Source organism: Pithys albifrons, chromosome 2 (genome assembly GCF_047495875.1).
Source record: "Pithys albifrons albifrons isolate INPA30051 chromosome 2, PitAlb_v1, whole genome shotgun sequence".
Lineage (NCBI taxonomy): Eukaryota > Metazoa > Chordata > Aves > Passeriformes > Thamnophilidae > Pithys > Pithys albifrons.
The window spans coordinates 18811675-18826263 of record NC_092459.1 but is presented as its reverse complement, the minus strand read 5'-3'; the positions used below and the strand labels follow the sequence as shown (position 1 = coordinate 18826263).

Genomic DNA, 14589 nt, shown 5'->3' with positions numbered 1-14589 from the left:
AAGCATGCTTGAAAAAATATTTTCTTTAAATAAGACTTTTTTTCTTTAAAGAGTTTTATCTTAAGATACCACAAGATATTCTGTAAAAGAAATGTACCAAAATTATATCACCACACCTCACACTAATCTTAGACAGGTCCTAGCCCTTTTAATATACCATTCTCTGTTTCAACAAAGCTATATAAAATGGGCAGCTTTATTCCTAGTTATAGACAAAAGTATTCATTTTGCTAATGCCATATATAAATTTGCAAACTATACAAAAATAAACTATAGATGCATTCAAAACCCAACCTTCAAATATTTCAAGTATAACTTGACACTGAGAGCTTTCTCAACAACTAAGTCTTTAACAGACATACTCTAGACAACTTCTGCTGTCTGCCCAAGTGCAGGCAATAAGAAAATACAGTAGCAACATGTAGTTCAATATTGTATGAATAAAAAAATACTGTAACTCCTTTCTAAAAGTCCTGATACACATCTCAACTCTTTTTAAAAGTCAGCGCAGTTATAGGATAATACACATTATGAATATACTATAACTTGGTCTCCTAAAGAAATTAATGAGTAGAATCTCACATGTTAGCCTGGTGAGAAAGAGATTTGAAGATATCTAGGTTCATACAGTCTCTGAATTTTTATGTGACTTTTAAAAATGTAGTGTAACTAAACTTGCATATTTTTGTAAAAAAGAGTTCAATATTTACAGACTGCACAATGGAGAATGGAGTATTTCTAGGGAACTTGGAAAAATTTTCATGAAGATGAAAAACTAAATCACTTCACTTTGAGAGTAGTATCTGAAGTATTTTTAAAAAAAGTTTATTAAAGACACTCAGATCAAGAGGAAGTTTCATACTACCAGCAATTTTTTCAGAACCTATTTCTCAAGGAATTTCATAGAGGGACACAAATGTGACTGTTTCTGAAAACCAATATGTTGGTGTACAAATAGATCAAAGCAGAAAGAACAAAGATCTTGATCCTGTATTTACATAAATTTTTTCATACATTACTGAATAAAGTCAGCATTATGTCAATCACTTCAGGTAATAATTATGAATTATCATTATGTTGATAGCAGGAACCATAATATATTTAAGCACTTCAGTGATACATATACAGAATAAGAAACTTTCTTATTTGAAGAAACAACTTTGTTGGGTATTGTTCTTTCTTTTTTTTTTGTTTGTTTGTTGGTTTGGTTTTTTTAATATTTAGCAAGAAAAGGAGAAATATTAAAATTAGGCAAAGTAGATTTTATTATCTGGGATTTTTTCCTTCAAAATGTCATGATTATGTGCTGTAAAATGTATTTTACTTTCCTAGAAAACTTTAATTTTATTACTGGTAATTGTTGGTCTAGTAAATACAGCAGAAGAATAAAAAAGTTAAGACTACAGGACTCTTGAAAGTCATTGATAACAGTGGCAAATCTGTCAGTTTTCAGTGTGGATTACTAAATGGTAAGATTAGCAAAATGAAGATTAGGAAAATTCTCTGGAGTTATTAATATGCCCATAATAGTTTTCCACTAGATGCCCTGGGAAATGTTTATACTCAGAGCCAGAACTACACAGATGGAACACCATCAATATTAAGACATATTGCCAAATTTAAGGCTTTTTTTTCTGAACTATCAACTCTCCAAATTACTTATAAAAAAACACATAAAAAGAAAAAAAAACACATAAAAAGAAAAAAAAGGCAAAAGAAAAAATACAAACCAAAGTAAAACAGATCTACAAAACAAAGCAAAAAACTCAGACTTATCTTCCCTACAAAGTCCAACACCCAGAGTGTTAACCAGAGCACAGAGGGTGGCAAAGCTGACAGTACCTGAAATAAATACACCACTCTAACAGTGACATATCTGAAAAAGACATTTGCTTCATCAAGGAAAGTATGAGCTTTTTCTTGTTACTGTCAATTATTTATTTATATTTCTTACATTTCCCAAATTCTATTGAATATTTTATGAATCTTGTGAGCAAAAAACTAAATTCTACAATCTGTTTTTATTTCAGAGCATTCAAAACTTCTTTTACTAAATAAAAATAATATCAAAAATTAATTAAATCCATCCTCCAATATGAATCATATTAAGAACCCTTCTACAATTAATTGACATAACCTTCTGTATAGGTAAATGAGTGACATACTCTAGCATTCTTGTAACTTGGCTAAAATTTCACACAAACTTATTTTTTTCTTAGATAAGGACAAAATTATATTGGCATCTTGCCTCAAAATTTAAATCAACAGTAAAAGAAATCTTAATCCTCTGACACCTGGATTTGTTGTCAGATAAAACATAATTGTCCGTTTCTCAATCTTTTGATGCTTGGAGTCATGAAGTATCCATGCACTGGCTGTACAAAATATTAACTGTTTAACAACAAAAAATGAGTTTAGGGGGAAAAAACCCACAAAACTGTGCAATGAGATGGTGATAGTTTTCTATTAAGAAGTAGGTCTCATATTTGTTTTGCTAATTAACATTAACATTCTTTACATTAACAGAACCACTATGGTAAGTTTCCTACCACAAGCTTGAACCCACCAAACACTTGCACCAGTTACTGGCAAAAAATAATGAGCAAGCTTAATTCAAACTGTAGGTGTATACCACAGCCCAAAGAGATCTGAGACACTGAGAAAGAATCTGAACTACCTAGACAAATTATAGAAAGATTAAGCCACTATTGGAGTTGTGAAGGGTATTAAAAATGCCTTTAAGAAATTTTACATATGCATAGGGCTTGAGAAGACAGAATGACCTACTGAAATCCTAGCTGCCACCAAAATTACTGGTTTTCTGCCTTGGTAATATAGAAAATTATATTTGATAATATAGTCTTTTCAAAACCTGTGAATAGATACAAAGATTTAGAAAGGACAGAAACATCTGCTAGAGGATTATTGGGGATAACTGTTCCTGAAACTTCTCATGACTACTCCAGTCTTTCTAACAAAGTACTTTGGCTGTCACAAAGACTGAACTAAACATTTGTCTACAACATGCCATCCTCACTAAACTCTGAGCAGGAATAAAGCAAAGAATAACAACCCAACAGTGTTTACCAGGCCAACACAATCTGTCAGCTGCAGATCACTTCTGCCAAGGTGGGTGTTGTCACCTGTCTGAAAACATGTCATTGCTGCTCTTGCATTTCCAGAAGAGGGATCAGCTTGAAGTAGTCAGACTAATGGGATTCTGTAACTTTTAGTTTCCTCATAGTATAAAATAACCTTCATGGTCTTCAAACCTCTCATACTGACATGAATGGTGGCTGGCATGCTTGTAATAACAAAACAGAACACATAAGCCTTTGCAGCTCATACATAAGACTTAGTCCAAACAGAGACCTCAGCATTGTCCAACTTGTTCTCTTTAGATGGGCTGCAAAGGAGAACTCATGACAAATTTATCTGAGGAACCACAAGTTCCCCAGGAAAACACTGAAATGAGAAATCTGTACTCTCACAATTTATATCTCCCTTCCATATCTGATATTTTTTCACTTTATAAAGTATGGACCCACCTTGTCCCACACCTGTGCAACAAAGTGCATGCAGATAAATTCATTTCCTCCCTGTAGTGCAACACTGACTGCTAAAATCATGTCAAAGTGCCCCCAGCAAAGAGCTCTGTTATACACAGTCATTTTCTATTACACTTGGATATACTGGTAATCAAACTGTTGGTTTTGAAAGGGGAGTGATGGTCAGAGAAAGGACGACCCATAACAAGAACAGTGAGTCTGCAGTTCACCAATTTGACAATCAGAATTTGCGGCTTGCAAAGCACTTCCATTCTGCCACCTCTCAAACAGAAGGCAGAAGATGAGCAGAAACTCACTCCTTGCTGTTTGCAGGTTTTTTCAAGAAATGGCATAGACAGCTTTAGAGGAACTCAGATGAGGTAACATGTGAAGCATTGTTATCTTCTGTCCCAAGCCAGGGAGATTTCCTCACATCTATTTCTTGAATGAATCTCTGCTTAACACTTTGGAAATCAATACAGGAGACCTACTGTGTCATGTCTGCCCTACAATTTTGCAAATTCATCTTTATATACCAAAGCACATTAATGCACTTAGTGAATTTTGATTTTTGTTTTTGAAAAGGAGGAGGCAAAAAAGAAACTTCGAGGCAAACAGTATGTAATGTTAACTGATACCCTCTGACTTTTCATCAGATACCAAAAATGCAAACTACAAGCCATAAAGCATGTCAAATTTCTAAAGAATGCTACAGAAAAAAGTAAGAAATTCCAGTTAGAACACTGCAAAATCTTTTAGTTCTTATCTTGTCTTAGTCTACTCTGAAACCATAGTAAAATTTATAGAATGTTGCAGAGGAAAACTATATTTTTTTTACATTTGAGTTGGGTTTTTTTGATTTTGGTTTCTCTTACAATGGCCTTCTAAAAACTAAAGTCATATCTACAGAGCAACTGCATCTTCCTCACAAAATCACATCTAAAACTTCTGTGAATGTTCAGGGTTAGATCAGAAATTGTGTTAATCTGGCAAGGAAAAAACTTCAGCTTCCAAATCTTGTCACTAAAAAGACATTTGTGCCAATATTTTTAAAATAGGCAGAGAACTACTAATTAGCATTCCAGTAATACTGGGTTTTGAGAGGAGAGACTGGTGATCCATGAGACATTCGCTCCTGGGAAAGTTAATTTCTATATAGCTAAAAAGTGAACTCTGTGTTCTTGAGGCCTGTTCCTACAGCAATACATATAGTTGTCTTTTGATTGTGGATTTTTAGTCATATAAGTGTTAAGAAAAATAATACTTTTTTTTTTTTGGAATTCCCTTTTTAAAAATTCCGTGTACATTTATCAATATTTACAAAACTGAAATATATGAAAGAGCAGTAATGAAAAGAAAGAACTATTGTTATAAAGCAGGCACAACATGTAACAAACCAGAACAAATTCAATGCATAACTTTAAAGCTGGACAACGTTATCAGGAAAGGAATATCTCATGAAAGGCAAACACACACCTCTCTTATTTTTCCTTCTCCTACAGGTATTTTTGCTATTATAAATTTATCAAATAAAGAACAAAGAAAATTTAAAAAATCAAAAACTGACTGATTATTAAAGGAAAGCAATCCAAAAACTTTCTAAAACAATTATTTGTCAGTAGATAACAAGGGAGAAGCAGATAATTAATTTTTAATTTACTGAATTGTTTCATTAGATGCAAGGTCTCAAAGCCTTTCACTTTCAGGCTTCATCTCTTAACTTCTCCCTCCTAAATTTATAAAACACTAGAAGCTCAACTTTTGTTTTGGTTTGGTTTTGTTGTTGTTTTTTTTCAGAAATGATTCAATATATCAAACTCAATGTCTTTGAGAACAGCCTAGCATCTATAATTTCATTTTTTAGTTAATATATTTTGAATCATCATTGACAATACTATTTTGAACTCCATTTCTTAGAAAGACTCCAGATGGTTGATTTGAAACTAAGGTCAGCCTTTTGGCATTTTCTTTATAAGAGCATCAATGTTAACAAATAAATAAATTAGAGATATTTTCCTCAATAATAGCTTACTTTAAAAATCAGAATTTCATTGCTTCAGCATTCATTTGGGTGAGTTGTTGGTCTCACCTTGGCATTTCATTAGTCACTTGGAAGAAAACCAAACCAAACAAATCACCAAATACTGTCATGTGGGCATCTATTTGTACTGCATAAGTTATCGATTAATCATCTTTTTTCAGTAGTAGTAGTTATTCTCTTCACCTGCTAAAATGCATTATCATCTCTGTAAATGTAACACCAAATTTAGAAACATTTTTCACTTCCCTTTATGTCCAATCTCCTTGTTTTCCACCCTTAAATTGATGTCCGTAAATGGGTCTTTACACTCTCTCTTACCCCCAAATTAATTTGACCAAGACATAAAAGAATAAGAAGTAAATATTTAAATATTTGCTGTCATGGAATATTTGGAATATTTCCTGCCTGGAGCATGTACTGTGCTTTACTCTGTTTAATTAAATTCATTTTTCATATCTAACATTGGAAGAATGTCTTTCATTGGTTTTCATCATTCATGTCCTATTTCCAGTCTATTGTACATGTGTGTTCCTTGATTCAAGCATTCACCTCTAGCTGCTTTGAAAATTATTGGTAGGAAAACACACTCACCTTCAGGCTCCCCACAGAGTGTACACTGTGACTCTGCAAAGAAAAAGAAAAAACTATAATTTCCTTATTTTAAGATGTTATAATTATATCCAAATATAACAAAACTTAGAGAACTCAAAGTTAGCATGAAAAATACAATTCTATTTTGAGCATGCATTTCTTAACAGCTGAAAAATAATTTTCATAAAAGGGGTTTTGCGGGATGAATTTTTAAAAATAACTTTATAAAAGTTAAGTTACATTTATATAAGTATCACCTTCAGAGACTCCAGCTGAATAAACTCATCTAGCACATTTTGCTTCCATGTGACTTTTTTGTATTTTTATATGTACAACACTGCAGTGACAACAGTCACTCAAATAAAAAGTTTAAGCCTCCTAATAATTAATTTTTAGAGATAGCAAACAGTAATGGTGACAGAGTTATTATATTCCTTTCACAGAAAAGACTCCCAAATTCTGCCAGGCAAGAGAAATTGAACTGTCACATAAATGTGTAGGTATACTCTGCAAAATATTCAAATATAGAAAAGAAGAAATAAAACTCCATCATAACGAACAGACAGTCTCTACACGTGCAATTACTATTTTATCCACACAGCACTGTTTGGAAATTTGCTGTCTGAACAATTATTTTGCATAATGTACAAATATATGCACAGGTGGAGGAAATATTTTGAAGCATCCCTTGAGACCAAGCTGCTTCAGGAGATAGTATCAAGCTGTACAAGAGTTATCGTTTAGTGTCCAAATACCAGAATCAATTGAAATCAGAGGGAATGTAAGCAAGTTGGCAGATAATTCTGATATACTGGTAAAAGTCCTACTAGAACAAGGAAGCACAGGATATTTTAAATCACAAATTTCTGAAATCTGCAATTTAACACTCAGCTGAAAAGGCAGTTTAACACGTCTGGTATATAAAAGTCCAATATGAAAGCTTGCTGAAATTATCTCCATCTTGAATAAGAAATAGAAGACTGGACGTGAGCTGTGATCTTCACTCAAAGGCAAAAAGAAGCCAGAAAAATAGAATATGAAACGCATGCACTGAGCAGATTGACCTTTATAGCACTGCTGTGACACTGACAGTTATTTAGAAGTACTTTCTCCATATGGATAAGAAGCTGTCTCACAGTAACCCACTGTTGTAATGGCACTTGACCCTACATCTTTCATATATTTTAAACATGTTAATAATCATTGTGGTTTTACTACTGCTAGACACTGTAGCATGCACAAGGGAAAGGAATGAGAAAAAATAAGCTTATCCAGGCAGCTCTGCTGCTGATAGGTGGATCACAACTTTTGGAACAGCATAAAGCTCCATGATAGAGAGGAATTACATTTGATGCAGTTCAGCACATGAGACCTGTAGCTGAACTGTCTATCGATAGACTCACTAGTTCCCAGCAGATCTGACAAAGTGGAAACAACACCCCAACATTAGGCTTGAGAAAACTTCCTATGAAAAGCATGAAAAGCCTGGTCTCGAGTAACACAGGCCACTTTCACTGCTGGATGAAAAATGCACTTGCCACAAGCTGAAGTGATGCAGAGGAAGCAGTTCTGAAGATCTTATTTCGCTTTTAATTCAAAGATTTTCTGAGGTTTTACTGAGATGGGCTGCCTGCCTGTGTGATGTTGATTGATAAGGATGAACAAGCCAAGACTTGATTTCTGAACTTCTGACTTTTTTCTGATCCTCTGTGTTCTGCTAACAACTGCTTCACTGGTTTGTTACAATCCAAACAGTCTGCCTGACATTTTTTGCAGCTCAAAACACCATTTCTAAAGGTCCCCACTCAACAGTACAAGTCACTAGCTTCCCTCTTTCTAGCTCATAAACATAAAATAGTGCCAATATTGGAAGTCTGCAGCAGGCTAGATAGTCCACCTGCAAAATGAGACTTGCAGCTACGAGTGGTGCCAGGAAGTTGTCCAACAGCTAGAGGTGTCAGCACTATCCCTGCCAGACCACTGCTTTGTTGGAATTATTTCATATGTTTCTTTAAGGTCCCATCTCTGTGGGCAACTCAGGTGTTTCTTCCCCTATCTCAGCATGCCTGGGGAGAGTTCATGGGGGGGATTTTGTTTTATTTCATCAGTGTATGCCTTCCTGAGTCTGGGAATTACTGCAAACTGACAGCAGCACCTCTCTCTCCACTGGTGAAGAAGCAGACTCTCAGGATGTGGATGATTCACCAGCAAGCCTGTTTACAAATTTCCCCACTGTAGTTTGCTGCTGTGGGGGAGGACAAGATACCCTTTTTGTTGTGCTTGACACATACAGATAAAGTGACAAATAAAAACACAACCACTTCTACTAGGCATGTGAACAACATGACAAGGAGGTTGTACAGAGCTCTGTATTACACAGAGCCTCTGTGTGAGAGAGAGAAATAATTATTTCTCTGTATAATCTGTTTAGGTCTGTACATTCTATGGTTATTGTTGAGACTGCATGCCTTAAGCTTCCAAAACTAAAATCACATAAAACATACACATGGCACTCAATTATTTGTAGATTTACATCAAACAGAAACACATAAATCTTAAAATTCTGTAAAGAAGCTATGACTTGACACTCATTTTAACTTCTTTTCTTTGTAATGAAGTTGCTGCATCTTGTTAGAAAAGATCTTTCTGGAAGATGGGTCAATACTAAGCACCTGTACTAATTTAAAATTTTTCTATTTAAATTGCATTTCTACAGACAGATGACAGCAATGAAGGACATGACAATAGGGACAAGTTACCACTCCATCAGATGAAATTACTTTTTTTATTCTTAGCTTCACTTCACTCAAGGTTGAGTGTCTCAGCATTAGTGTTCAAAATCTAAACTAGTCTTAAAAATTTTACCAATTATAGTGGAAAGTAAAATAGCCATCTAATCTGCCTTAGAAATGTATGTAGCATGAGATAAATCAGTAAGTCATTTTTGTAAGTACCCATACCCTATTTTATATTGTTAGAGGTCTGACACTACAACTTCCTAATAACATTCCCCACAAAAGAGAAACGTTCATTGTAGGTGACCTCTGGAGCTCATCTAGCTCAGCCTCCCACTGAGAGCATAGCACGGCTGTTGCCAACACAAGTTCAGCTCAACTGTAACTTACTAGCCAAGTCCTGAAAACCACCAAGGATGGAGATTCCACAACCTCAATGAGCAGCCTGCTCCAGTGCTGCCTCAGCCTTGTTGGGCCCTGTTTGAATGTCTCGGTCTGCAGTTTGAGGCCATTCTTCCTTGTTACATCATTCAGCACTGCTAAGATGACTTTGTCTTCAAGCTGTCTGTAACTCCTTCAAGCTGTAACCCACTATGGATCTTCACACCAACAGACTAAATAAGCCCAGCTCTTTCAACTACTCTGACCAGAGGGCCTTCTACTAGACTCCTTCCAGTTTCTCTCTATGCTTGCAGAAGCAGGGAACTGCAGCCACTGAACAAGTATTCCGGGTGCAACCTCATCAGCACCAGAGGGAAACAGTAACCTCCTCAACTTGCCAGTCATTCTCATCCAGGCATAGTCCAACATGCACTTTACCTGTTTGCAATGAGAACACTGTTCACTCATATGTGACTGGGTGTTCATATTCATTCAGTAAAAAAACCCCAAACAACAAAACATTAATAAATCAAGTCTTAGTTGGATCGATTCCATGATCCAAGTCTCCCACCAATTATAGCAGTGCTATATGTGAAATCTCAGCCTCAGACAAGTGACTTCTCTACACCCATGCCAGATGAAATGACAAAAGGGCTTAAGATACTGCATGTTGTGATGGAAGAGGAGCAGGGATGGGACATGACCACGTTTCAAAGACATTTCACAGAATCACAGAATATGCCAAGCTGGAAGGGACCCACAAGGATACTCAAGTCCAACTCTTGACTCTGCACAGGAGTCACAGTATGCAGCTGAGAGTATTGTCCAAATGCTTCTTGAACTCTGTCAGCCTTGGTGCTGTAACCACTTCCCTGGGGAGCCTGTTCCAGTGCCCAACCACCATCTAGGTGAAAAAACGTTTCCTAATATTGAACTTAAATCTCCCTTGACACAACTTCAGGCCCTTCCCTCAGTCCTGTCACTGGCCACCACAGAGAAGAGATCAGTGCCTGGCCTCTTCTTCCCCTCATGAGGAAGATGTAACTGCAATGAGATCTCCCTTTGGTCTCCTCTTCTCCAGGCTGAACAGATCAAAAGCCCTCATCTGCTCCTCATACAGCTTCCCCTCCAGGCCCTTCATCACCATTGCCCTCCTTTGGACACTCTCTAATAACTTAATATCTTTCTTATCCTGCACTGCCCCAAACTGCACACAATATTCAAGGTGAGGCCATCCCAGTGCAGAGCAGAGCGGGACAATCCCCTCCCTCAACGTGCTGGTGATGCTTTGCCTGATGCCCCCCAGGACACAGTTGGCCCTCCTGGCTGCCAGGGCACTGCTGACTTATATTCAACTGGCCATCAACCAGGACACCCAGGGCCCTTTCTGTGGCACTGCTTTCCAGCATCTCATTCCCCAGTCTGTATGACCAGCTAGGGTTGCCCCATCCCAGGTGCAGAATCCAGCACTTTTCCTTGTTGAACTTCATATTGTTGGTGATTGTCCAGTCCTCTGATTTGTCGAAGTCTCTCTGCAGGGCCTCCCTGCTTTTAAACCTCTCCCTTGCACACTTCCTAGTAATGGATTATGTCTCTACATATCTGATCCATCTAAAATATTAACATGATACTTAAACAGAAGGTATTCTTTCTTTTTAGTATGTTGCTAATCAGTTGCACTTAACAAAGATGCTCATCCTTGCAAACACTCACACATCTGAGTAATTTCTTTGTCATAGCTCTCAATGGTAAAATGACTAATACAGTCAAGTGTTCAGAGATTTAGGACCCAATAAATCAATAGAACAAGGAAAACCTGTATTTATATTATTAATCTCACTCTGTCATTGTGAAATTGTTTAGCCAAGAGAAATAATCTTCCCAGATACAAGAACTCACTGACAAAATAGGTCATAAGAAAGATATTTTGAAGGCACAAATTTATCATGAAGACACAATCTTTTTTCCCCCCCAAATATTATGAAACATTTCATTTTTATAGTTTTTCTTGTCTAACTTAAATGATAAGAACTAAAAATAATAAACCCAGACATATAAATGCCAACTTTCTTTCTCAAAAAAAATCTGAGTTTAACATTCAGTTTTTATTTAGAGTAAAAATAAATTATTCTGCTAAACATGTTTACCTTTCCTTCTTTGTATATACATTTCTTGTATGCCTGATGCAAGTATAATAAAAACTACTATAAAGAGGTACAATAAGGTAATCAGTATAAGGGCCAGATAATCTATACAAAATAACCATCAAAAATAAATTATAATTCAAAATAACCATCCAAGCTTTATAATATAATAACTAAAACACCACATATCAGTAATATTTAAAATCAGTTTAAAGAAAATACTGGATGTTATCAAACAGTTAAATACATTTTACCATACACTATGCACTCAACAAGAACTTAGCCAGATTAGGGAGTCCAACCTGGATAAGTTTTGACCAAGTTACATGGAAGTTATATGGCAAGAAATATGAGAAATGTGAGAATCAGTGCTGGGGATAACTTGTCCCCTCAGCACTGCATTCAGATAATAGATGCAGTCAGTCATTCTGAGTACCCCTTGAGTACCGCACATCCAATGTTGTATCTCCTCTTCTTTTGTGTTACAGACCGTTCTGTCTCTCTTTTCATTTGAAACATCCACTCACCCTTTGCAGCTTCTCAGCTGTCTATTGTATTTTAAATTTTAATTAGAAGCACATATGTTCTCTATTGCTTATATTTCTCTATGTGTTTTTGGTTTTTTCCCCCCACTAAATCTATATACTGAGTGGCTAAAAAACCTGATAGCACAGTTATACAATTCATGAATAACACTGCCTATTTGAATCCAGAGTTCAATGCATCAGAGGAAAACCGGAAATTATGTTTGTTTCACAGTTAAATATGGTTTGCCTCACAGTTTACCTTTTTCCTCCCCATTCATTTACGCAAAATAATAATAATAATTAAAAAAAAACAAACACAAAAACCAACTAAACAAAAAAACAAAATAAAACAAGAAATCCCAGATCAAGTTCCAGTGAGGAAACTTGAACAGATAGTGCTTTAGATTTTGATTCTAATGGCAAGAAATGCAACTGTTTCATCAATTTCAGCAGCAAACTGTCTCTTTACATCATTTTACTGATGTCATTGAAACAGAACTGTGTGACACTCAAAGATACATAGAGTAGCCATGCATTATATTCAGATTTAGTGCAGCTGAAAAGTAAGGCATAATTTAACATTAAACTGTCAGTCTTCTAATATTTTATGGAATTAGCTATGATAGTGCCAAGAAAACTGACAGTAATATGAACTACTTTTTTTTAATCCTACATATTTTGCTTTATCTGTGACTTTTTCCCTCCTGTGGATATCTCATCATTACACAGTATCATCTGCTGAAATCTCAATGTGACAGAACTGTATCATAAACTGCAAGACTTTATCATGTCCACCAACATTGTCCACTCCCAGTCATATTGTTTGTTCCACCCTGATGCCAGAGCAAATCCTTTGGAGGTCTCTTGCTCCCTACTCAGTCACCCATGTAGGTAAGGCATTGAGAGACACCTATAAAAACCAACCATCCTTTTCTTCCAGAAAGCCCATTTTACCCTACAGACTTTTTTATGAAATATTCTCTAAAACCTCCATCAACAGAATAAAACCCTCCATATGCAGATGGAGAATAAAATTTTTAATGCACTTAGGAAAAAATTATAATATCTAACTGAAATATTCATTTTCTGAAGTCTTTTTTTTTCTTTTTCCTGTTTTAAGTCTTCAGTTTTTCCTCACAGTTATGTGGTTGTAGTGCTCACCTCATCTTTGTTGTTCTCCAACTTAGCCACATTCTAAAGTTATAAGAGCTCCCCTATGAATGCAGTACATGACCTGAACCCTTCAACTGCCTGGTAGAGCAGAATATTTATCCTTGTACAATCTCTTATATCTTTAAGAATGCATTGGCCTAGTTTAGGGCAGCACTATTTTCTTGGTTCAAATGAGATATCATCTCATCCTTTTGGACAGAAATTTGACTGGGGTACCTGGAGCAGTCACCATCCTAAGAATGAAGTAAGTCAAGGATACTTTGTTGGTCCATCTTTGCAGTAAGAGCCCTACATGCAATTTGTGCAAGCCAAGTGAAATCTACAAACCATTCTAGGTGCTTCTACAATTTCCTCTTTGAAACTATGAAGTGGGAAAAGTAATCAAAATGGCACTACATCAAAACACTGTATTGCTTAGAGTATTTTGAGTGCTGACAAGTAGCACAATAGGAAGATAAAGCAACTATTTTTGGACTCAGGTATTGTTTGGGTCCACTTCCATGAACAGTCATAAAGGAAATAAAAATAATTTCCATCAAAAGAAAACCACGTATTTACATTTGTGTGTGCATATATACACATATCTGTCCATCTTGAAACCTGTTTTCTTCTTATGAACAATAGTATAAAATAACACTCAGTTCATCATGCAGAACATACTTAAAAATGTAACAACAACAATTGTTTAGAGCTGCTGTGGATAAAGCCAATAAATGTATTTCTCCCTTTGAAACTATTTCTACAAGCACCTCTTGCCCAGTGTAAGAGCCTAGTTGCTTGCCTGCCTCTCACTGTTGATCATTTACTATTATGACCACTCTCGAGATGAGATTCCCTTTGCGTTTGCAATTTCAGTTTTCCTGAATACTTCCTTTTGACTGTGATATTTATAACAAAGGGCCTTTTACTGCCCAGGATCAGGCCTTGGGGTTAGGGAAAACAAATAGCTAATAAAATTTTCGAGAATAGGAAAAATACAACACAAAACAAAACCCCAGCTGCCTGCGAGAGACTAGGTGGGCTATATTGGGAAAGACAGAGCAGGGGAAGTGAGTAGTCCTGAGAAGGGCAGATACTGAAAGAACTTTAAATAAAAATAGAATACAGAATAGCCATTATTAAAATAGAATGAGCCTAAAGCAGAAGAAAATCAACCAACCTGGTAGCAAAGTTTGTATCCTTTTGAGCAAAGGAACTGACATCCAAGCAAATGCATAAAGCAACCATTAAGAGCCCATTATTTTCCCCAGATAAAAATATAAGGTTCAAGCTCAAAGCAATGCCAGAATCTATTCATAATACTTGCACATCAGATCCTTCTCCATATGGAGTTTACACATTACGCATGCATTATCCAAGGCATAGGAGATTTCAGGAAAAAAATTACAAGACCAAACAATCAAATGTTTTCATATGAAAACAAAAATAACTGAAGCAATAAAAAGCAAA

The 14589-nt window shown here is 35.8% G+C and overlaps 1 protein-coding gene across 5 annotated transcripts in view; it reads right to left on the bottom strand.

The window, feature by feature from the left end:
* Window positions 1-14589, bottom strand: part of DLGAP2 (DLG associated protein 2) — a 459639-nt gene that overhangs the window by 234778 nt on the left and 210272 nt on the right. For all 5 annotated transcript variants that reach the window (XM_071548431.1, XM_071548426.1, XM_071548428.1 and 2 more), the window contains one exon: window positions 6181-6213. In XM_071548431.1, the coding sequence (XP_071404532.1) occupies window positions 6181-6213 (33 nt within the window). The remainder of the gene's footprint in view (window positions 1-6180; window positions 6214-14589) is intronic.